The sequence below is a fragment of the Heliangelus exortis genome, chromosome 13, assembly GCF_036169615.1.
Source record: "Heliangelus exortis chromosome 13, bHelExo1.hap1, whole genome shotgun sequence".
NCBI classification, from domain to species: Eukaryota; Metazoa; Chordata; class Aves; order Apodiformes; family Trochilidae; genus Heliangelus; species Heliangelus exortis.
This window is the reverse complement of record NC_092434.1, coordinates 17,047,776-17,073,403: the sequence shown is the minus strand read 5'-3', so window position 1 is coordinate 17,073,403 and position 25,628 is coordinate 17,047,776. Positions and strand designations below refer to the sequence as shown.

Genomic DNA, 25,628 nt, shown 5'->3' with positions numbered 1-25,628 from the left:
TGATGATCCTTAGAAAGCAGCCCAGGAATACTGGATGAGAGCAGCTGACTGAAAGTCACTTGGACCACTTGTACAGAATCACAAAACCTGCAGGGCTGGAAGGGATCTTCAGGATCATCTCATTCCAATCCCCCTGCCATGGGCAGGGACACCTCCCACTAGATCAGGTTGCTCAGAGCCCTGTCCAGCCCGGCCTTAAAAACTTCCAGGGATTTGGCTTCCAGCACCTCTCTGGCCAACTTGTTCCAGTGTCTCACCACCTTCATGGTGAAGAACTTCTTCCTAAAATCCTAAAATTTACCCTCCTCTATTTTGAATCCATTCCCCCATGTCCTACCACTGTCTGACATCCTAAGAAGTCCCTCCCCAGCTTTCTTGTAGCCCCTTCAGATACTTCAAGGCTCCAATAAGGTCACCTCAGAGCCTTCTCCTCTCCAGACTGAATAACCCCAATTCTCTCAGTCTGTCTTCACAGGAGAGGTGGGGTCCATTCCAGGTGGGGTCTCACGAGAGCAGAGGGGGAGAATCACCTTTTCCTCAACCTGCTGGCCCCCCTTCTCTTGCTGCAGCCAAGGATATGGTCAGCATAACCAACTTACAAAATGGAACTGGTAAAATTCAAATACTGTGTTTGTGATCCATCCTCATCCCATGTGGCTGATGATAAACATGCAAATTTATCCCCCCTCCATGAAGATGACCTGCATAATAAACTGATAACTGATAAACCTGATAAACTGAAACCCCCTCAGTGTTTAAAGACCAGTTGCCTAACTACTAACAAAGCTGAAAAACATTTTTAATAGCCTGGAGAGGACTCAAAAGTTTTACTAAAATATATGCTAAAACATCCTGTTCTGCTGACCCATGACATACAGTTTCTTCAAGAATGCCTGCTCAACCTTTTGGAAGCCAGGGTTATCACAATTCAGTCTATATTAAACAATGTTTAATATATAAAAAGGTAAAACTATGCAATTATTAAATATTATAAAAGTATATATTGTATCTATATGCATATACAACAAAATCAAGGCATCAGTTTTCATCTACTTAAGAGAAGCCATGGTATAAGTGAAAGCTGAGAACAAAAACTTCCCAAAGATTTAGAGACCAGATGTGTGAACTTGAAGCTGCACTCCTGTTGAAACTTCCAAATGCTTTCAGTTCTCATAGGTAAATACAGAATGAGCAGCCTAATCAAGACCTTTCTTCTCATGAAGCAGTTATTCTAATTACAGCTTCAGAAAAATAACTCTCTCTTATTAATAAAGAAACATAATTAGCAGCCACAGCACTAAGTTTCAAAATCCAGACACCTGAACATGGATTTGAGAGGCAGCTGCTGGGCCACAGGAAGGGAATTTGGGTAAATCTCACAGTCTCAATCTATAGTTTTGAGAAGCAGGGTAGATTTTTGGGCCATCACTCAGCCCGAGTTGTCCCACTTCATTTCCCACCAAGCTGTGAATTCCTGAAGACCAAATCTGCAAGCAAATAGTAAGAGAGCTGCTTAGAAGGCAACTGCACACCAGCATTTGTCTGGGTTGCTAAAATCTTGACAGACACTTCATGGGTTTGGTTACTGGCCCTCAGCACAACTAAATCAAAAGCAACAGTGACAATTTTATCTTCCACCTTTCAAAGCCTGCACCTAAACACCATCCAGGAATCTTTCAGGGGTACAGCTCTAAGATCAGAAAGGAGAAGGAAAAAAAGCATCAGAGAAGCTGAGAAACTGTAAGCTACTCTTATTTAGGAGCAGACAAGATAATGACAAAAATTTATCAGAGGATTCCATCCCATACACCTCACACTCAGGATAAAGTTGAGGCATCACAAGGGTCAAACCCCTTCCTGCTTCCCCTTCTTCCCCTCTCCCTGTTCCCTTCAGCATCCTGGGAGGATTCTGTCTGTTCCTCTGCCTGTGCTCCTGATCCATTCCAGCCTGGATCTGTGTGTTCCTGCCTCCAGCTCCCAACCCCTGCTGACCCCAGGATTCCAGCCTGGACTTTCCCAGGGCTGCCCATGGTGATGGGAATGTTACTTGGGGGGAAAGGTTACAATAGTGGCATTGTTTTTCCTGTATATTTGTAGTTATTTAGTATTTTTTCCTTTTTATCATTACTGCTTCATTAAAGCTGTGCAGTTTGGTTTCCAACCCATCAGTTTCTCTCCCTTACTCTCTCTCCTTTCTTTATCAGGGAGGGACTTAACAGAGAACATCTCTCAGTCAGATAATTTCTGGCCCAGCATGAAACTGTGACAGGCAAACAGTCAGAAAACTTTGAAAAACAGGACAGTAAGTAAAACCAGATCCCAATCAGATGCTTCCCATTCTTATTTCCTCATGCAAACTGCCTTGGGAAGAGTGTCTAAAGAGTTTCAGGACTATTCCTACTGCTTACTGCTAGCCAAGAAATGAAAGTGCTTTATCAGACAGCAGAAAAGCACAGAAAACAGAACACAAATCATTCAACTTGCAGAGGAGTCATGGACGAGCCCTGCTACTGCATCAACTTATCATTCAAAAATAAAGCAGAAGCTTAAGTGAGCTGAAAAAACCCCAAAATCCTATAGATTTCTATGAACATCTTTTTCCCCAAAAGTCTGAAATAATTTGTGACTTCTGGAGGCCCCCTGTATTGTTCTGAACGACTTGTTCTGAACACGCACTTCATGATCTAGAAGTTATTCCCAAGATGAACTGATCTTGCAAAAATTTTCAAATAATAAGAGTTCTGAGGCAGCAAGTTCAGTTTCATATTTAAATAGAAACAATTATTTGGTTCTTCACATTAATGTTGCAAAGCATTAAGTCATGACAGCTCCCTGCAGAAATGACTCAAACTTTACAGCTGCTGCACCACACACCTGGAATTTGTGCAGAAATGAGCTTCATCACAAAAGGACCCAATCCCCTTACAAAAATTTAATAGGTATTAATTTATCTTTGATAAAATGCACCAACTGGCAAGAGGTCAAGAGTGTACATCTCAAATTTCAACATCAACACTAACACTCCCTAGACATTTTTAGCACTGACTTCCCTTTTTCCAGGCTCATGGGTTATTGAAAGCAAATGTTAAGTCAAAAAATGTAATATTAGCACTAATGAGTTTAAGCAGGAATGAGTTTGAACAAAAACTAAACAATTGTTTTCAATTTAAGCTGACTACAAACAGGTTGCATATCTGGGCCAAACTGGAGTTTTAAAAAGGCCAAAGAATCATCCCATTTTTAAGAGGAATTTTGGAGAAGAATGACATATTTCCTCCAGTGGCTGCAATTAGAAGGATGGAACTACCTGGCCCTCAAGTTCCATTTTTTTAAGCTGAATAAATCAGCAAAAATCATAGAATGGGCTGGGTTGGAAGGGACCTCTGAGATCATCAAGTCCAACCCTTAATAAATAAATAAAAGCAAGTGGAAAGGTGCTCTGAGCAGATTCAGTGTGCTTCCAAGGACAGGACAAGGGAAGGACAGGCAGCATTTTAACACTTATTAAAAACCAAGTTTCTCTACACCTTGCACCCTGGAGCAAGTAATGTGACTTGAGAACTGCAGGAGCAGAACTACTGGAGATCCAGTGCCAAATCCAAAGCAAACCAATCCATTATAAATGTGCTGTTAGCTACCAAGTTACTTCATACCATGGCCTTGAAGTTACACTTCATACAGAACTTCCTCCAGGATTCACTGGTACCTGGCTGAGCAGGACTGCCTTCAGAACCACCTCCATTGTGACACAAGATGTTAAACAGAGCAATCAGTGTTTTTACCAACTCTAAACATATCCTGTGCCTCATGCCACAGCCCAGAACACTATTCTGGGCCTAGAGAAACAAGTCTTGTGGAGACATGGTACACCAGAAAGAACTGAGTCAGATAATGGAACTCATTTCAAAAATAGTCTTATCAATAACTGGGCCAAAGAACATGGTATTGAGTGGATATACCATATCCCCCATCATGCACCAGCCTCAGGTAAAATTGAAAGGTACAATGGACTGTTAAAAACTACCTTAAAGGCAATGGGTGGTGGAACTTCCAAAAACTGGGACAAGCACTTGGCAAAAGCTACCTGGTTAGTTAATACCAGGGGTTCCATCAATCGAGCTGGTCCTGCTCAGTCAGATCTTCTACACACAGCAGATGGGGGCAAAGTGCCTGTGGTGCATGAAAAGAATCTGCTAGGGAAAACAGTTTGGGTTTTTCCTGTCTCAGGCAAAGGCAAACCTATTCGTGGGGTTGCTTTCACTCACACACTTGGTGGGTGATGATGAAAGATGGAGAAGTACAATGTGTACCCCAAGGGAATCTAACACTAGGTGAGAATTCCTAATTTCTGCTTGTCTAGCTTAATCAGTAGTGCATGGACTCTTTGGGAAGCATGAACTTGTATCCCATCTTAACTACTGTTATGTGAATTATTGCATAAACTAACAGTGTTCTGTGAGTGTTCTTCAGGATGATTTTGTGGTGATGAAACCAGAACTAGGTTCATCGGCTGGCACCCAGTAACTTCCTTGAAGTTACCATCTTCACTTGGAGCAACCTCCAAGTGATGTGACAGGGAACAAAAGGAAAAAAAAAGGCATAAAAAAAGAGGCATCTTACCGCCTGCTGACAGTTGATCCCCACGTTGCCCTTCTCACCCCTCACCACCTTCATCAGGCAGTGCAGGGTGCGGCCCTTGCGATGCAGCCCCGAGCAGTGGTGCTCGATCTCCCCCCGGCAGCTCAGGATGATCTCTGGGCTCAGGGAAAAGTCTTCCATCAGCATGCGCCGGTAATCCAGCATCTCCCCCTGGCACTCACTGCTCACTTGGCGACCTGAGCCCAGAGGAGAAAAATGGGATTTAGTAGGAAAGGTTCAAAGAGCCCTTCTTGAGCTACGCTTCCATCGGGCTGGAGGAACAAGGATGATGCCCACGCTGTGGACAAAGCCAGACTGGTCAGAGCAACCCTGCTGGGATTAACCCAGTTGTTATCATGGAATATTAGGGGTTGGAAGGGACCTCTGGAGATCATCCAGTCCAACCCCCCTGCTACAGCAGGATCACCTAGGCAGGACACACAGGATCACCTAGGCAGGACACACAGGATCACCTAGGCAGGACACACAGGATCACCTAGGCAGGACACACAGGATCACCTAGGCAGGACACACAGGATCACCTAGGCAGGACACACAGGATCACCTAGGCAAGACACACAGGATCACCTAGGCAGGACACACAGGATCACCTTAGCCACACAGGATCACCTAGGCAGGACACACAGGATCACCTTAGCCACACAAGATCACCTTAGCCACACAAGATCACCTTAGCCACACAAGATCACCTAGGTAGGACACACAGGATCACCTAGGCAGGACACACAGGATCACCTAGGCAGGACACACAGGATCACCTAGGCAAGACACACAGGATCACCTAGGCAGGACACACAGGATCACCTAGGCCACACAGGAACACATCCAGGGGGGTCTGGGGGCTCTGGAGGTTTAGGGCAGGACAAGGGCTGCACTGCCAGAAACAAACCCCGGGGCTTTGGGGACCTGAGCCACCCCTGCCAGGTGTGGGGCTGCCCCAGGGCTCCATGGCCTGGGCACCCCTGAGAGGAGCCAGCACTCTCTCCACTGCTCCTGAGACAGTGTCCCTCAGTGCCACCAAGCTGCTCACCCTCACTGCCACCCAGGCATGGACACTCCCTGCCACCAAGCCAATGTCCCTTAGAGTCACAGAATGTCAGGGGCTGGAAGGGACCTCTGGAGCTCATCCAGTCCAACCCCCCTGCCCCAGCAGGGTCACCCAGGGCAGGACACACAGAACACATCCAGGGGGGTTGGAAAGGCTCCAGAGAAGGAGACTCCACAACCTCTCTGGGCAGCCTGGGCCAGAGCTCCCTCACACTCACAGGTAAGAAGTTTCTCCTCATGCTGAGATGGAATTTTCTATGTTCTAGCTTAAAACCACTATGGTAGCTCCTAATATTTAATAAAACCTGTAAAACAGCCTATGGATCCAATACGTGGATTTGAAAAAAAAAAAAAAAAACAAAACCAAACAGATTCCTGAAAAATTAGAACCTTATTTTACTTTTCACATTACAGGAGCTACTCTTGAAGAACAGCTGAAAATGTTTAGTGGATCTGCAGTCATGCAGTACAGGTCAGCTCTTCCCTGGATGCTCAAGGGTGTTGAGGCTGGAGAAGAGGAGGCTCAGGGGAGACCTCATCACTCTCTCCAACTCCCTGAAAGGAGGTTGGAGCCAGGGGGGGGTTGGGCTCTTTTCCCAGGCAACTCTCAGCAAGACAAGAGGGCACAAGAGGTCTCAAGTTGTGCCAGGGGAGGTTTAGGTTGGACATTAGAAAGAATTTCTTGCTGGAGAGGGTGCTCAGGCATTGGAATGGGCTGCCCAGGGAAGGGGTGGATTCTCCATCCCTGGAGATATTTCCAAAGAGCCTGGATGTGGCACTCAGTGCCATGGGCTGGGAACCACGGGGGGGAGTGGATCAAGGGTTGGACTTGATGAGCTCTGAGCTCCCTTCCAACCCAGCCCATTCTGTGATTCTATGATCAGTGTTCTCCTGGGTTATGCTTCCTGCAGGAGCCACATGCTGCAGAACCTATTTCACACCATGGAAGTGGAAATTAATCACTGAACAGCAGTTTTCTGCATGAATTTCAGGAAAGCATCTGCCTTGCTGTAGGGAGAAGGAAAGAAACAGCCCACAAACAGCACACATCTTTTCCACATCAATGAGAAGCAAAGAATTACTCAAACTCACAAAGGCATAGATTGCTCATGCTGTTACTGCAGCCTTTCCCTCCTCCTGTGCCAGGGGCACTGCATGCAGCCCTGCTGCTGGATCCCAACCCACCCACCAGCTGCATGCCAAGGGGGAAAACAAACAGGATATAACATGTTGCTGCTACTTGTTATGGCAATTTCACAGAGAATCTTTAGCATGGTCCTGCCACAGAGGGCCCTCTTAATGCCTTTTGGACAGCTGCTGGTGTTAAGACATCTCCAGCTCATCCCAACTTAAATAAACAATACTAATATTCTCCCATTTACCTTCCTTCTATGTAAAAAAAACTCCAGTTAAAAAAATTAAGGCACTTACCCAGGTTCCTGAACTTCAAGGAAAGAAAATGACTTACAAGAGGCAGAGACTGAGTATCCCTGGTGTGATGATAAACAGGGTCTCTAGTCTGTGTTTTAACCTAATAGTATGCTCAATGCTTACTACATAAATTAAAAATCTGCTTGAATTCACAGTGAATAGAAGGATTTGCAATTACAAATCACCAGTCCAGGTGGGATTTAATATTTTTCATTTTACATGTATTGCCTTCATGACAGGAGTCAGTGTCAGAGGTTTACGCAGCTATTCTGACTTTCAAAAACAAGAGTGACAAAAACATTGTGATGAGGAAGCTTGCCTCTGAACCAAAGTTTGGCAAAAGTTACTGTAAATACACGTTGAAGTTAAAGAGCTAACAGAAATTTTTGAACTTGTCCAGTTTTGGGCTCCCCAGTTCAAGAAGGACAGGGAACTGCAGGAGAGGTGAGTGCAAAGGGCTACAAAGATTATTAGAGAACTGGGACATCTCTCTTATGAGGGAACACTGAGGAGGGATTTGGGTCTTTTTAGAGGGCAAGGGAGAAGAGGGAGGGGAAGGGAGAAGAGGGAGGGGAAGGGAGAAGAGGGAGGGGAAGGGAGAAGAGGGAGGGGAAGGGAGAAGAGGGAGGGGAAGGGAGAAGAGGGAGGGGAAGGGAGAAGAGGGAGGGGAAGGGAGAAGAGGGAGGGGAAGGGAGAAGAGGGAGGGGAAGGGAGAAGAGGGAGGGGAAGGGAGAAGAGGGAGGGGAAGGGAGAAGAGGGAGGGGAAGGGAGAAGAGGGAGGGGAAGGGAGAAGAGGGAGGGGAAGGGAGAAGAGGGAGGGGAAGGGAGAAGAGGGAGGGGAAGGGAGAAGAGGGAGGGGAAGGGAGAAGAGGAAGGGGAAGGGAGAAGAGGAAGGGGAAGGGAGAAGAGGAAGGGGAAGGGAGAAGAGGAAGGGGAAGGGAGAAGAGGAAGGAGAAGGGAGAAGAGGAAGGAGAAGGGAGAAGAGGAAGGAGAAGGGAGAAGAGGAAGGAGAAGGGAGAAGAGGAAGGAGAAGGGAGAAGAGGAAGGGGAAGGGAGAAGAGGAAGGGGAAGGAGAAGAGGAAGGGGAAGGGAGAAGAGGAAGGGGAAGGGAGAAGAGGAAGGGGAAGGGAGAAGAGGAAGGGGAAGGGAGAAGAGGAAGGAGAAGGGAGAAGAGGAAGGAGAAGGGAGAAGAGGAAGGAGAAGGGAGAAGAGGAAGGAGAAGGGAGAAGAGGAAGGAGAAGGGAGAAGAGGAAGGAGAAGGGAGAAGAGGAAGGGGAAGGGAGAAGAGGAAGGGGAAGGGAGAAGAGGAAGGAGAAGGGAGAAGAGGAAGGAGAAGGGAGAAGAGGAAGGAGAAGGGAGAAGAGACTGAGAAAGTATCTTATCAGTGCTTATAAATCCTTAAAAGATGGGTGTCAGGAGCACGGGACAGTCTTTTTTCAGTGGTACCCAGTGACAGGAGGTTAACAGACAGAAACTTGAACGTAAGAAGTTCTATTTAAACCTGAGGAGGAACTCCTTTACAACAAAGGTGGCAGAGCACTGGAAAAGGCTGCCCAGAGAGTGGTGGAGTCTCCATCCCTGGAGACATCCAAAACCCACCTGGATGCCACCCTTGGACACCTGCTCCAGGTAAACCTGTCCTGGCAGAAGGGTTGGATTAGAGGCTCTCTCTCTCTCCAGGGATCCCCTTTCTTGCCCCTAATATAATGTGATTCTGCAAAATCAAGGTCCCAGCAAGTCACACATCTTGATGAAGCTCCACTTACCTCTGTGCACTGCAGACTCCAAGCACATGAGGAGGTAGGAGAGCCTGGCCTCCCGGGAGCGGGGCAGGTTCTCCACGTTACAGCGATATTTCTTCAGGTCACTCTTACAGGACTTGGCCAGGGAGTAGCTGACTTTGTAGTCTTGGGCAATCAGCTTCTGGCGGGTGGTCAGAGCATCACGACACTGCAGGGGACACATTGGGGTGGCTCAATGTCCTGGTCTGGGCCAGGATAAAAGGGATTTTCTGTCCTGGACTTTTGCTTTCAGCTCAGTCTCTTGTAAGCAGCTGCACTGCTGAAATTAACAGCAAGTTTCTCAGGCAGGGGCTGCTCCTGGGACTGATAACTCCATGGTTATAGTTACAGCCAGAGCCTGGTGTGCAGAGCCAAGGACACTGCTCAGCTCTGAGGAACATTTTGCCCTCCAGAAGGAAGAAAGAGGCCCCACCTGCAGCCTCCTTTGGGGAGGAACAGACAAGAGAGATGCCAGAACTGACCAAACAGAGGATTCCATCCCATACACCTCATCCTCAGGATAAAGTTGAGGCATCAGGAGGGTCAAACCCCTTCCTGCTTCCCCTTCTTCCCCTCTCCCTGTTCCCTTCAGCATCCTGGGAGGATTCTGTCTGTTCCTCTGCCTGTGCTCCTGATCCATTCCAGCCTGGATCTGTGTGTTCCTGCCTCCAGCTCCCAACTGCTGCTGACCCCAGGATTCCAGCCTGGACTTTCCCAGGGCTGCCCTGCAGCCTCAGTGGGGATGTGAGAGTTATTGGGGGGAAGGGGGAAGGAACCTGGGATCAATTTTCCTCCATATTTGTATATATCTAGTAATTTTTCCTATTTATCACTATTGTTTCATTAAAGTTGTGCAGTTTAGTTTCCAACCCATCAGTCTCTCTCCCTTATTCTCTCTCCTTTCTTTATCAGGGAGGAGAGAGAGATTAATAGAGGGCATCTGTTACTCAGTTTAATTGCTGGGCCAGTTAAACCCTGACACTGAAGGAGCTGGGGGGCAGAGAGCCAGACCTGCTGCTGCTAAGCTAGAGCTGCTGCTGCTACATTTTCAAGTTGCCTCTCAAAAAGAGGGCTGGATGCTTTCAAATTCCTGCCTTTAAGCTGGGCTGCAGTTAAATTTCATTTGTCTCATAGAAACCAGAGAGTTAACAACACACACCAGGTCACCAAGATCAAGGGTTTTAAAGGCAGCAGCTCTCTGCAGAGCACTTCTGAAAACCACACATTCAGCCAGTTTTTTTTTGTGAAGCTCTACGGCTGAGCTCGTGACTCATTCTTGGTAACCAGGATCAGTTGCTGACATTTATCCCAGCTGTGGTACATGCTCACCCAATGGCCTCAAGAAACAACTTTTTTTTCCAGCCACGTTTAGAAAACACTGCGTTCTTTGGATCTTTCTGCAATGTGCTGGACAGATGACAGCAGACAAAAGCTAACAATGGGATTTTCCAACCATTTTCCACAATAGAGGAGATGCATGAGGATGCACTGTGGCCAAACCCAGCAGCTGCAAGAACAAGAACTCTCTAAATTTCATCCAAAAAAGGGACTGTAAAGATACTGCTATGCTTCACAGCAGTTTTCGTTTAAATTTTATGAAAATTAAAGCTGAGGGTGGCAGATAATTCAGAACAGCTTGGGGAAATTTGCCCGTTCCCAGCCTACTCAAAAGGGAGAAAAACTCTGCATGTGTATGGGAGGGAGAAGAGTGAGCAATCTTGGCACAAGCTCTCTCTCCCCTTCCTTACATAATTTGGATTTTTCTCCTCCTCCCTTCCTATACCTACCCCAGGACCTGGAAAATCCTACTCCAAGATATCCCCACCTCTGCCTCCGTGTTCCCATCCCTGTGCTGTGCCTGGGACCTTGGGATTGGACAGAGTTAAAGCTCTGGATACACAAAGCTACAGCCCTGCTTCCCTCAAAGCAGAGGGAGGTCAGATGGGGCCAGGAAGAGCAATTTTGGATGACACAAAGCAAGCCACCCACCAGGCAGCTATTGTTGGCTACATCTGTGTGCAGCAGCTGCAGCTGCCAGCAAGGAGTGACCGTGTGACAGCTTCTACAAGACTCCTGTCTCTGCAGACAGTCCTGCCTCAGCAGCCACAAAGAGTGAGAACTAATTCTTGTGTTCCTCCTGCTCTGCAAACTCTGTCCTCGCAGCACTCACCCCTCTCTCCCTACCAAGCCACCTGCTCCAGCTTTGTCCAACCTCTCAGCATCTTGCATTTGTATCTTAGACAGCTGACTATGGAAAAGACCCTTCAGAAACCACCACTGTCTCTCTACAACCAAAAACAGGTTAAGCAAAACCAGCAAGTCCACTTCAGGTTGTAGAGAATGAAGCTTTGCTTTGAGCCCACGGGGATCACTCTCTGTTTTATTTGCTAACTAGAACTTAGCTTTCAGATAGCTAATGCATTTAAAGAAAATAACATGAGGCTGATCCCTCCAGGCCTCTGAATCAGGCTCCCATCAGCAAAACTTCTCTAAGAAGGGCTCTGCAGTTACCCATCTTTGTATCCTTTTAGACAGAGGATGCAATTCCATACAGTCCCCAAGACTGTGATGCTGCCTCCTCAATCACTCAATCACTGCTGCCTTCCCAAAACACCAATACAAACTCTTTCTAGGACTGGCTTTCCAGAGCAACTTTTTCCCTGTTGCTGAAAGCCACATCCTTCAGGAAAAACAGAAGGAAAGATCTGGTAACTGAAGAATGCATCTTGGCTGCAAAATTTGCTGTGTCATAGTCAGGCAATCAGAGCCTTGAAACCAAAAGTGAAACACACACAGAGCTTCCTGTGCTGGGGATCTGGGCATTTTGTTTCTCATCTGTATGTTATGACAACATTTATCCAAGGCTTACCCCAGAGTGATGCAACTTCCACTTTAAACCCTCATTCACAGTGCTATCACTTGAGCTTCACATCTGCCTTCCCAAATTACTCACCCCCAAGCTTTGATTTATTTAAATCCTTAACTTTAAAGGCTGTAACTTGAGTGCAATTAATTCAAGCCATCAGCACGTAGCTGGAAACACAAACATACCAAAGTAAGAGCATCTGTTAAAGCAGCCAGTTATCTGTTCATGTAAATGGATTTCCCTCAACACTGGAAAAGAATAATTCAGCCTGCACTTATGAATGGTTAAGGATTTGTCTCACCAAGATAGGTACTTACCTTTTCACTCATTGATTCTTCAAACTTGTGATTAAAGAGGCACTTGTAGACTCGGCCTTCCCCAGCCTGAGTCTGTGAAACAGAACAGTAACATTTACCATGAAAGACAAGACTCATAATGCTTAACAACCAGGCTAAACTACACCTAGAGAGATTTATTTTTTCCACTAGAAATATATTAAAGTCACAATTTCAAATGATAGCGATACCTTCTATGCTATAAAAATCCTTTATGTTTTATTGAATTAAAAATAAAAAAGTCTGGGTGTGTTCATCACCCTTTTAGTGAGAAGATGCCCAGCTGATACAAGCTAATTCAGACTGAAGAGGGCAGCTTTCCAGCCCCTTGCTCCAGGGATGAGGAGTGCTGCTTTTAGAGTCAAACCAGCCAAACCTTTGCAACAGCTTTAGCACTGCAGAAGGCAGCAGCACTTTCCTCTGGTGCTTCCCCTCCATTCAAGTCATCCTGTTCCCTCCCACACCAGGTCTGATGCCCAATAAACCACGTGTGACAATTCAGTTCATTAACCAACTAGAAATAACACTCCTTTATTGGGTGAACAAATTGAATACCAGATCTACTGCCAACTGCCAGCCACACAGCACCTGATTTCAGCATTCCATGATTTTGGCTCCACTCTATTGTTGCATCCCTGCTTCCAGTGCTGTTTTGGAATGGATTACTGAGAAGGGAAGAGGAAACTACTCACATTTTCACAGAACCGTTCTCTGTCATCCCTGCATGCAAAGTAGAGGTGCCTGTCCAGGTGGAAATCATCTGAAGAGAGTTCAGCTACCCGAAGGATTGCTTTCTTACACTGGTCAGAAACCTGAACTCGAGGGTCAGTCTCCTCTGCCTCTTTCACCAGGCCTTTTTCCAGACATGCAACCACCTCTCCTTGGGAGTGGGCATCCTATAAAAGAAGAAAGACAGCATCTGTAACAAAGCACTCCCAGGATGGGCGATTCTGGATAAGCACCACATGTAGACTTCCAAAAGTGCAGCCTAAACTGAAATATTTACATTCAGAGGAGGCAAGAGCTGGCATCTGTACTGTCCACACAGGTTATATATTTACATCACCATCCTGCTGATGGTTTCCACAAACATCCCCCTACTTCAATGCTCTGGGTTTGTTTTAATGCAACTTAATTAGATTATCACTGCTCAGAGCAGTTTACCAAAATGCCCAAATTATCTTTCATCTGACATAGCTCTCTTTGCACCATGGGAATAGCATCACATGAAGAACATACTTGGAGGAGAGAAAAATCATGGTTCTTCCATGCTGAGGCAAGTTTTCAGTTTGAGTGGTGCTAATTAGTGATGATAAAAAGGCTGCAAAGGAGCTTTGAGCCATGTAGGCTTCTCAGTGCTAATTTTCTCCATTAAGAGAATAATAATAATAATAATAATAATAAAATAAATAAAAGCATTTAAGAGAAGTAGTCTTGGACCAAGCAGTTTTGGCCCAATACTGTACACCACATCCACTGTCCTGCAAGCCTGAAGACAACTTTGGATGATGAGCAGCCCCTGTTAACAAATGTAGAGAGAACATGTTTTGGATGAAAGCCTGGAAGAGACAGGGGAAGCTGATCCAAGCTCCATTTAGTTTCCTACCTCCTTGCACGTGTGTGCAAGAGGAACCATATCCCTCTGCACCTCTCTAGAGATTGTCTGATTTCTCTGATAAACAAGTAATCTTCTGGAAGAGATCTCTCAAGGCTTCTTCAAGTTTCTGCTGTGAAAATCACCTTAATTTATGCTGCTCTGCTGTGAGAGGATATTGTTACTAAACTTAGCTCAGCCTGTCTGGGGTATCCAACAGCAATGAACATTCACATCCATCTGAATCACCCAACCTGGCATTTGCAGCAACCATTTAGGAGTTACCCCTGCAGCCTGCTCTGTGTCAAGAGGATTCCCCCATTGCTGTTGTAGCAGTGTGAGAGAGCAGTCTCCATAAAACACAGCCCTGACCATCCAAAGCCATACAACTCATCCCAACCTTTTTGTCTGGACATACCTCCTCAGGCTGGCAGCCTTTAATTCCTGGTTTAACTCTGCTACACTTGAAGAACAAGCAGAATTGGCCTTACAAAAAAAAAAAGTGGTCCTTTACAAAAAAGAAAGTGGTCCTTACAAAAAAGAAAAGTGGTCCTTTACAAAAAAGAAAAGTGGTCCTTTACAAAAAAGAAAGTGGTCCTTACAAAAAAGAAAAGTGGTCCTTACAAAAAAGAAAGTGGTCCTTACAAAAAAAGAAAAGTGGTCCTTACAAAAAAGAAAGTGGTCCTTACAAAAAAAGAAAGTGGTCCTTACAAAAAAGAAAGTGGTCCTTACAAAAAAGAAAGTGGTCCTTACAAAAAAGAAAGTGGTCCTTACAAAAAAGAAAGTGGTCCTTTACAAAAAAGAAAAGTGGTCCTTTACAAAAAAGAAAAGTGGTCCTTACAAAAAAGAAAGTGGTCCTTACAAAAAAGAAAGTGGTCCTTACAAAAAAAGAAAGTGGTCCTTACAAAAAAGAAAGTGGTCCTTACAAAAAAGAAAGTGGTCCTTACAAAAAAGAAAGTGGTCCTTTACAAAAAAGGAAAGTGGTCCTTACAAAAAAGGAAAGTGGTCCTTACAAAAAAGGAAAGTGGTCCTTACAAAAAAGAAAGTGGTCCTTACAAAAAAGAAAGTGGTCCTTACAAAAAAGAAAGTGGTCCTTTACAAAAAAGAAAAGTGGTCCTTACAAAAAAGAAAAGTGGTCCTTACAAAAAAGAAAGTGGTCCTTACAAAAAAGAAAGTGGTCCTTACAAAAAAGGAAAGTGGTCCTTACAAAAAAGAAAAGTGGTCCTTACAAAAAAGAAAGTGGTCCTTACAAAAAAGAAAGTGGTCCTTACAAAAAAGAAAAGTGGTCCTTACAAAAAAGAAAAGTGGTCCTTACAAAAAAAGAAAGTGGTCCTTACAAAAAAGAAAGTGGTCCTTACAAAAAAGAAAAGTGGTCCTTACAAAAAAGAAAGTGGTCCTTACAACTCAGAAGTATTATCAGTTTAAAAGGCTAAAAGTAGTCTTCTGGGAAAAAAAGTAAAAAACCCAAAACCACACAGCCCAGAAGTCCTTATTTTGGTTTGCTCTTTCCTTGGGAGTGGGAACTGGGCAATTCCACATGCTAGCCAGATATCAGCATCTCTGGAGAAACAGAATTTAACAATAGCTCCTTTAGGACTGAACCCAGAAGGGATCTGAGGAATACTGGTTAGCAGGATGCTTGCCACATTATTTAAAATGCCATTTATTCATAACCATGCCAAACACAAACCCTGTTCCACAAATCCTTGTGGTCAGTCACAAGCAGTGACTGTAACTGAGAAGCTGGCAAGCACAGCTGATTGAAAACAACCATTTTAAGCTCCTCTGGCAGTTCTTTTTGCCCCAGCCTGGGCAGCATTGCAGCTGGAAGGCAGGGCAGAGCAAAATTACTCTCACTCACCTGCAGCCTCTACTCTCAAGACAGCAAGGTGGGCACACACAAGCTTTTTCTGATAGAAAAATCAGAAGTTTCCCAGTTTCTTGCAGTGTGGGTTCAGATTCCTGCTCAGAGTCATCCTATCTATGAAAGTAAATGTACTTTTAATAGCCTAGTGAAAAGCAGATTTCCATATGTTGGATTCTAAATGTTCACTGCTGCATTTCAGGGACACAACATGGAATGGTGGTTGGAGAGCAGCCAGGCAGAAAGGGAGCTGGGAGTCTGGATTGCCAGGAAGCTGAACAGGAGCCAGCAGTGTGCCCAGGTGGCCAAGAAGGCCAATGGCATCCTGGGCTGGCTCAGGAACAGCGTGGCCAGCAGGTCCAGGGAAGGGATTCTGCCCCTGTGCTCAGCCCTGGGGAGGCCACAGCTTGAGTCCTGTGTCCAGTTCTGGGCCCCTCAGCTCAGGAAGGAGATTGAGGTCCTGGAGCAGGTCCAAAGGAGGGCAACCAGGCTGGTGAAGGGACTCGAGCACAGGCCCTATGAAGAGAGGCTGAGAGAGCTGGGGGTGTTCAGCCTGAAGAAGAGGAGGCTCAGGGGAGACCTCATCACTCTCTGCAACTCCCTGAAAGGAGGTTGGAGCCAGGGGGGGGTTGGGCTCTTTTCCCAGACGACTTTCAACAAGACAAGAGGACACAGTCTTAAGTTGTGCCAGGGGAGATTTAGGCTGGATATCAAAAAGAATTTTTTTACGGAGAGGGTGATCAGGCATTGGAATGGACTGCCCAGTGAGGTGGTGGATTCTCCATCCCTGGAGACATTTAAAAAGAGCCTGGATGTGGCACTCAGTGCCATGGTCTAGCAACCGCACCGGTGGGTCAAGGGTTGGACTTGATGATCTCTGAGGTCCCTTCCAACCCAGCTAATTCTATGATTCTATGATTCTATGATTCTATGAATGACTAATGGGCTTTGCAAACACAATATTTACATTTGGGAAGATGATGCTGCAGCATCAGCTACTCTGCTGCCCTGTACTGAAGCAATTTTAAAGCATTTCAAACTTACCAGAAGTAGAAAAACACACAATACCAACACAGCTGGCCCCTGAAAGGTACAATCCAGCCCTTTCTTCCTAGCTCCAAGGATTTCCATGCCTTCTTATGGTGCCATTGGTGCTCCTCTGCACACTTGGCACTGCCTGGGAGATTTATTCACCTAATCTGGGTTTCATTTTCAGGCACATGAGGTCCCCTGAGTGCTAGTGCTGTCTGGTTAAGCCAGCTTAGGGAGGTCCTAACTCTTCACTTCTTAAAAAAAAAAAAAAAAAAGCATAAAGACAGCCACATTACTGGCCAAAGAGAGTCAAGATGGGACTTTAGAAATGTGGATAAGAGAAATACCACTGCAAGCTTTAATTACAGGCTAACACCTGCTGCATTTAAGATTGTACAATCTCCTCCTGCAGACTGGAGGGGCAAAGAAAGGTGGATGGTTGCACTCAATCATCTTTTTCCAAAGCAGCTGACAAAGGTTTGACAGGCTCCCACATCCCACCAGTCCCATGGGGACCACCTGAGCTTCAGGGACACCAAAGCCAAGACATCCCACAGCACGAGCTGTCCTGGCCTTGCTCCAGAAGGGAGCACAAGGGTATAAACACCTCCTTCAGCTCTGCTGAGGAATGAATCCCAGTAAAACCTTTCCTCTACCCAATATCCTGTTGGTGGAAAACCTCCACCTTAGGGCTGAAGACCTGCAAGGTCACTCCCTAAGTCAGAACTGCTGCAGGGACTGAGAGAGTCCAGGTTTCATTTCCCCAGAATATTAAATCTAAAAACCACGTTTCTTGGAAATGTTGCCCCCACCACCACCATCTTTTTTAATGGAGAATTTTAACTGAAAATTGAAAATATCTGTTAAATATACCAGGTGATCTGGAGTCTAGCCACTAGTCTGCAGTGCCTTGAACCTCTGTCCAGTTGAAAGGAGACAACTAGAGCCACAAAGGAGTCAAGCAGCTTTCTGGTACCATCCCATGGTGCTCTGAGCCACAGTGTCCTGGTCTGGGCCAGGATAAAGGGGATTTTCTGTCTTGGACTTTTGCTTTCAGCTCAGTCTCTTGTAAGCAGCTGCACTGCTGAAATTAACAGCAAGTTGCTCAGGCAGTGGCTGCTCCTGGGACTGATAACTCCATGGTTATAGTTACAGCCAGAGCCTGGTGTGCAGAGCCAGGGACACTGCTCAGCTCTGAGGAACATTTTGCCCTCCAGAAGGAAGAAAGAGGCCCCACCTGCAGCCTCCTTTGGGGAGGAACAGACAAGAGAGATGCCAGAACTGACCAAACAGAGGATTCCATCCCATACACCTCATCCTCAGGATAAAGTTGAGGCATCAGGAGGGTCAAACCCCTTCCTGCTTCCCCTTCTTCCCCTCTCCCTGTTCCCTTCAGCATCCTGGGAGGATTCTGTCTGTTCCTCTGCCTGTGCTCCTGATCCATCCCAGCCTGGATCTGTGTGTTCCTGCCTCCAGCTCCCAACTCCTGCTGACCCCAGGATTCCAGCCTGGACTTTCCCATGGTGATGGGAATGTTACTGGGGGAGAAAGGTTATGAAGGTGGCATTGTTTTTCCTGTATATTTGTAGTTATTTAGTATTTTTTCCTTTTTATCATTACTGCTTCATTAAAGCTGTGCAGTTTGGTTTCCAACCCATCAGTTTCTCTCCCTTATTCTCTCCCCTTTCTTTATCAGGAAGGGGATTAACAGAGAACATCTCTCAGTCAGTTCATCTCCAGAGAGAACTAGCACAGAGTTCTAAATGTGCCCAAGCAAACCCCCTTAGCACAACACTTTGGGAGATTTTATAATTCTTATGATCAAAATTCAAACTCCAGGCACATGGCTTTAGGCTAAGACAGAATTTTAAAAACCTTGTTCTTAATATTCATTTGTCCATCAGATATTCCACCCATTCCTGTATAGTTCAGGCTTTGCTATTCTTGGTTTTGGGTGGGTTTTTTTGTCATCTTCCTAAGCATACCTTAGGGAAGTACTTTATTCTGTCTGAAACCTAACATGCCTCAAGTTCATGACTCTTGCAGCTGCAGACATGCAGAGAAGCTAGAAAAGTGAACAGTAAGAGTAGACAGAAGAGTAAAACATAACCTATTTTATCAGCACAGCACCTTGCACTGCAGGGCCATGCTGACATCCTGGAGCCAGAGCTGTCAGGTTATGGAAAACCCCCAGCAGATTTATGGCCAGTTCCAGTTCAGCACTCACCTGGCTCACCTGCACACCAAGGTTACTGGGATGGCACTTAGGTAGCCAATTCCAGTCCTTCAGCTGATGTTAAAATCCTACATCCTGTAAACAAAGACTGAGCTGAATGTTGTCATCTCCAGTGCTTCTGTGAAACGAGGGGAAGAGTGAGAACTGTACTCGAAGGGGTGGAAAAAAAGCAAGAAAACAGTTTCCTAATGTATCTTTTTTGAGGGAATCTGAATAATACTGTTCTTTGGGAAAGCACTGTGTGCAGCTGACATGGATGTAGCCTTCATTATGGCAAATTACAAGCTCCAGTTTGGGTGTCATGGATAAATCCAGGTAACTATGCACTACTCACTAGTTTGATACAATCCTGAACATTCTGGGGACTGAGAAAGCAGCTCATTCTGACAGGCAGCCCAAGAGAAAAAGCTCAATTTCAATTCCAAATTTTAATTTCAAATTAGATTCCCACTGCAAGAAGACAAAGCAAGGTTTAAACACCAGGAGAGCAAATCCACTGTGAAGCACAAGCACCAACTAGAAAGGTGACTGAAACTACTATTAAATATTTCTCCATTAACTGGAAGAAAACCCAAAAGCAAACAACAAAACAAGTCCACAACACAGGCATAGTTACAAAACTTAATGCTTTCAAATGCCAGATCTAAAGCCTTTCTGCTACACACAGCAAAATGAAGTCCAGCCAGATCAAGACTTTTAAGCTGAACTTTACTGCTCTCACTGAGCAGAAAACCAACAGGAAGTGGGGAAAAGAAAGCACAGAAAACACCACATCAGGAGCCATAAACCCAGAAGGAACAGAATTCAATTAGGAAGTAGAAAGCAAGCTAGAACAAAAAAAGGATTGTAGAAAAGCAGAAGTCAGCTAGCAGAGGGGCTTCAAGAGGTGGTGTAATTCCAGAATCCCTACTAAAGTGCATTTTCCAGTTTAAAATACCAGTTTATCCCAGTGATGAAGCTATCATACTGCAACCCCCTAGCTACCTGATGTGGATGGAGTTAGTGGGCCAGCAGCAGTTCTTATTTCCATAAGAAAAGAGAAAGATGAATCTCTTTCCTATCTTCCTCCTGGGGTGGCCAGGTCCTATTTATTAAATTTACAGTTACATTCAGTCACACAAAAGGGTAATGACTGTTCCTCTGCAGGCAACTCTCAGAAGCTGCAGCATGGAAATAAAACCTGAACTAGCACCTGATGGGACTAAATGAGATGAGATTGCTCCAAAGCAGCAAAGGGATAGAACAGAACATCAACAAAAGAAATGCTTGCATAGCCATTTATAGCTGTTTCCATAGCACTGTAAAATACTTCAATTGCTCTAAGTACCCAGGATGACAGTGTAACAAAAGCCACCACACAACAGGCTGCCATGCTCTCCCCAAAATATTCTGGGTTGGATACTAAGAAAGTGAGGAATATGCACTATCTGCACCCCAGCACTTTGGTTAGAGACTCACTTTGCTGTCCCACAGAAACCTGGTGACCCCAAATCCACATTTGTTCCCCTCTCTGGGTGCCTTGTGACCTCACCCCCCAGTCACCCTCACACTTCACCCATCTGAGCTCTGCAACCAGCAGGGTGGGTGATGCAGGGATGCATCCAACCCTGCCAGCATTGCTTTCACTTCTACTAGAGTTATATAAATATATTTATATATTTATTTATATGCCTTGAAAATAACCCCCCATCTAGTCACCACAAATTCTGCTTTGCAGATATTTCTGCTGAAGTCTCATATGACAGAAGGCCATGAATTTGGTAAAATAAATACAGAATTAGTAACTCTGTACTAGTAAAAGGTGACACTGGGTACCACGTGCCCTTCAATTGTTTTCAGGTGAGCAGAGGAAAGGGGAAGCAAAGCACACACATTTTTGGTTTAAAGAAAAGAGTTTTCCTAGCTGAGATGGTCATTGCTGTAAGCAGCTTCATATCCACAGTGTGCTAGAGTGAAGTACCAGTATATTCCAGAAGTTTTAGCTGAACAAAGATCATAGAATCCTAGAATGTCAGGTTGGAAGGGATCTCAAGGATCATCTGGTCCAAAGCTTCTAATATTATTAGATAATGTCAGATATTTCAGCACTCCATCAAGCTGAGGCTTCCCAGAGTGGGGGAATCCACCATTTCCCCTGGGAGACCATTCTTTTGATCTGGCTTCTGCTCACAAAATCCACACTACTGAACCCTCTGTGCTACTGTAAAGACTTTAATTTGGTCAAACCCCAGGTAATAATGCAGACTTCACACCCCAGGACTCCTGTATTATCCTTCTGATTATATCCTGATTGTTCAAAGCTTTTTCTCATTTTGTGATGTCCTTCAGACCAGGATTAGAAGAGAAACTTTACTTTATGAAGGATCCAGATTACTCAGCTGTTGCCAGACTGAACCTGGGGTGTCTGCCTGTGGCAGCTTTTCTTCTTCAAAGTGAGTCCTCAATTTTGGGGGTTTTATTGTTGAGCTGAGTCTTCTGGAACACACTGGTTCTTCAACTTAACACACTGTGGTTCTGAAGCTGCTTAAAGAAGTGAAACATCTCAACTAGTACAACTTTTTTTGTCTAAAAACTAAACACATCCCTGCTTTGTTACATAACTCCTCACTGATAGTTCTTAAATTATATAGGTTTTAGTCCACATAAGATTATAATTTAAAAAGCACAGTTAAAAGTTCATAAGCTCATTTTAACTTTGTGCTGATAGCAGTGTGCTGGGCTAACAGTTGGACTTAATCTTAAAAGGTCTCTTCCAGCCAAAACAATTACATGATTCTACACAAAATTACCACAAAAGAAGCCACTTTCCTGCAGCACTGCATAATTACTGCCTGCATTAGCTATGCTGAAGCAGACAGGGAACAGTGCCTTGAAAATAATCTATTCACCTCAAATTCTTCTTTGCAGGTATTTCTGATGAAGCCTCATATGACAGAAGACCATGAATTTGGTAAAATAAATACAGTATTAGTAACTCTGTACTAGTAAAACATGACACCAGGTACCACGTGCCCTTCCATCATTTTTAGGTGAGCAGAGGAAAAGGGAAGCAAAGCAACCAAAGCTCTTGATCCAGTCTATCAACAACAGCCTGAGAAAGTAGAACCTGACTCACCAACTCAATAAACTTCCTGTGCCAGACCTGGCCAGAGTGTGAAATGAGCCTTCCAGAAAGGTCTTGGAGTCACAGTGCTGAGCCAAGCTTGCCAGAGTGTGACCAGGAAGACAACTACCAACCAGCTCACCTGGTAGGTGAATGAACAAAAGAAAAGTTGTCTCTGAAGAGCAGTGCCTTGTAGAGGAACAAATGCATATTTATTTATAAATATTTATAAAAAGGAACTACCAGCATCAGGACACTGCCCTTAGCAGAGAGACGAGAGATGGATCTTCACGTTGTAAATTAGAAAAAAAATACTGTCCCAGAGTCTTCACTAAAGGTTCCTGAAGTGAGTGACTTTTGCAAACCCACTGCCAATCTACACATTCTCTGGGTACCTTTTCTCCAGGTCGAATGCTGCCACATTTCAGGAGATTGATGTCAGCCTTGCAGTCATCCATGAAGCCACAGATCAAGCGATAATCACTGAAGATAATGGCTGTCATTTTAGTGATGTACTGGTGGCACTGGTATTCAGTGATGTTGCCCCTGTGATCCACCAGACATGACACCAAGAAGCCTTTCCCAACTGCTTCATCTGCACACTCCTTGATCTGTTTTTTAAAAAAAAGAAAAAAGTAAAATACACTGGCTGAATTTAACCTTTCTTAAAAAAAACCCTCAAAGAAACCTGCATCTGTAGCTTCAAAATCTGCAGGGAAAAGAGCCCTCTAGGCTCTAGTTTGATTTTCAACACATCAGAATGCTTGAAAATATTTCAGAAATGAGAAATGCCTCCTATGTGCCAGTATCTGAAGAAAGCAAGCACAGCAACCTTGAGGATTAGAAACCCTCTTGCTCAATAATCATCTTTCACAATAATCACATTGAACCCCTGCAATCAAGTGGATTTGTAGGAAAAATGCCAGTTTGACAAACCTTTATTTAGAAAACTGAGCATATTACAACATCACTAAACCATATTTGGACACCCATTAGCCACCTGACCTCAATCCAATGTAACACTTTGGCTAGAAATGAGACTGACTCAAAAGTCATTACAATATTTATTGAACTGTTTATAACTTGGAAGCTGAAAATTACTATAAAGGAAAATCCTCATCATATTTAGTTTTATTAGGCTCTTAGAGGAACTGATTGCTGGTAATAAACTGTTTTACTAAAAAAATAAAAATAAAAAATCCCCAAAATCTCAGCTAACAAAACCTGAAAGCTGTGCAGGGCTTGGAAAAGCTGTCCCCCAGTATAAATCACAACTTGCATTGCTCAGCAAGCAGACAGTGAGGCCAAAACTGTTTCCTTTGGAAGGAAAAGATGCAGCTGCTTTTGACAGCATCATTCCAAAGGAAGCATCCTTATCAATTAAGGATGTTCCCCAAGGAATCCTGTGACAGGAGCAGTGCAATGCCTTGCTCCAAGGTGTACTGAGATCACCAGACTCTTTTTAACCCTGGGAAGGCAGCAGTGAAAAATTCACCCAGTTCTGTTGTCCCCTGTTTAGGAGCCTGCTGCAAACTGCAGTGACACAAAAAACCAGTGACAGTCAGACACTGGAGTTCAGTGGGGATCAGTTTTTCAAGCCCTAGATACATGGGTTGACTTGATTACATCAAAAATTTCTTCCTGTACAAAAACTGAAGGGCTCAGCAATTTAAGAGGAGATCCATGGCAATCAGGAATCCAGACAGGTTCAGGACACCCAGTAAGAGGAGCACTAAGGGAACAGGCAGGAAAATTTTATCAGTTCTCAAATACCAACTCCAGATCTTTTTATTGGGAATTTTAAAAAAAATTGAAAGCCATTTCTACAAAGTTATATTCTAATTCAAACTCGGGGCATCCTGTGACAGCCTCATACAACTCAGACTTGATAAATAAAACAGATCTTCCTCTTATCAGCTTATGAGGCTGATACTTTCTATGTAATAAATACAACACACAGCATCTTAAGCATCATTATTTGAAGAAAGATGTAGGCTGGTAGAACATTTTGTATTTAATCTACATAGCTATTAGAAAAACAAAGATATGAAGGTCAACACCATTGTTATAGATAAGGCATAAAACACATTTTGAAGCAAAACCATGCAGGATTCATTGCAGGGTGAAAAGGAGAGAGATGAGCAAGCTGTACCTTCAGTTTGGCCCAGTTTCAGCTCAAGTACCATGAGCCAAACCAGTGCACAATGGTTTTGGAAGAGCCTGGCTTTGGAAACAGCCCCAGAGCTCCACAGCCTGAGCCAGGGAACTATGTAAAAGGCTGAACAATCATGGTACTGCCTGGGCACTTCTGAAACAACCACCATTATCTGGGAGCCAACTATAATTCCAGATTAAAATTCTTGCCAGAATTTATAAAATTGTAATAACACAAAAAAAAAAAAAAAAAAAAAAAAGCTGACATTTACGTTTATGGTTAGCTGGTAAAATTAAAGGTGGACTTTTCAGAATGTACCTGAGCGAGGCAGTCACCAGTTTGCAGGTGATTTTTATTAGAAATTACTCTTCTAGTTGTGTTTTGTTAATACAAAGTAATATTTAAAATCTTTAATATTTAAATAATTATATTTAAATAAATAATATTTTAAATCTTTAAATATTTAAAATATTTAAAATCAGTCACCAGCAAGATAGCACCCACCTGTCAGTGTGAATTAAAGAAAAATACTAGTAGATTAATACTGTCTCTTAGCAGTATATTCCTACTACACCTTTGTTTTAAGGAGTGTTTTAGAAATACTTTTTAAAACTCGTGGAATAATTTATGCACCTGCTTCAGTTTTAAGTATCAGATCAAACACATGAGATTACTGTCACTTAAGCAACTTTTTTTTTTTTTTTTTAATAAAAACCATAGTTAACAAAAGCTGAAAAAGCTATTGATCAAGTAATCTTTGAAGCTAGACTGAAGTGTGTTGATGCTTGAGATACAGAGGAGTAACTCTTAGTGCAATATAAAAAGTTTCTAACAGAGAGTCCTTGGAGCAATTAAACTTTGAGCCTGGAAGGAAAAAAAAATAACTGACTCATCAGGGGATGTCCATGTGTTTATCCTCCCTGCTAGCAAGACACAACCCAAACCCAGCCTTTTGCTAAATTCAGTGGAACCACTGCTGTGGCTGGAGATGCAATTAATTACACTTAGCAATTTCTCAGGTAAGACAAGAGCTTCCCCAAACCCATACCATCTCCTCTTTAGTTCCTGGTCACCAAGAAGTGACCAAAACCCTTAGTGGCCCACCAGCAACCCTGCTTTTCTTCTGCCTTACCTCTGCAATGGTGGACTTGCAGACTTCTCTGGCCACGGATTCAAACTTGGGATCTGTAGTCAGGTTCAGCTTGTAGTTCCACAGGAGCTGCAAAGACAGCATTTGCAGGAAAGGGATTTAAGAGCTTTCCCATCCAGAATGACAAAAATTTTGCTATCAGGAAAGTAGTGGTGTCTCCCAGGGATCAGTGTTGGGCCTGGTTCTGTTTCGTATCTTCATTGATGATTTAGATGAGGGGATTGAGTCCCTCATCAGCAAATTCACAGATGACACTAAGCTGGGGGGAGTGTGGATCAGCTGGAAGGCAGGAGGGCTCTGCAGAGGGACCTGGACAGACTGGAGAGTTGGGCTGATCCCAAGGGGATGAGGTTCAACATTCCAAGTGCCGGGTCC

General features: G+C 44.3%; 1 protein-coding gene across 1 annotated transcript in view; it reads right to left on the bottom strand.

The window, feature by feature from the left end:
• GLG1 (golgi glycoprotein 1) overlaps positions 1 to 25,628 on the bottom strand; it is a 97,211-nt gene that overhangs the window by 21,992 nt on the left and 49,591 nt on the right. Inside the window, exons 3-8 of the mRNA XM_071757070.1 lie at positions 25,236 to 25,322; positions 22,344 to 22,559; positions 12,812 to 13,015; positions 12,102 to 12,173; positions 8,904 to 9,087; positions 4,621 to 4,835 (exon numbers count right to left, since the gene is read on the bottom strand). Coding sequence (XP_071613171.1) covers positions 4,621 to 4,835; positions 8,904 to 9,087; positions 12,102 to 12,173; positions 12,812 to 13,015; positions 22,344 to 22,559; positions 25,236 to 25,322 — 978 coding nt within the window. The remainder of the gene's footprint in view (positions 1 to 4,620; positions 4,836 to 8,903; positions 9,088 to 12,101; positions 12,174 to 12,811; positions 13,016 to 22,343; positions 22,560 to 25,235; positions 25,323 to 25,628) is intronic.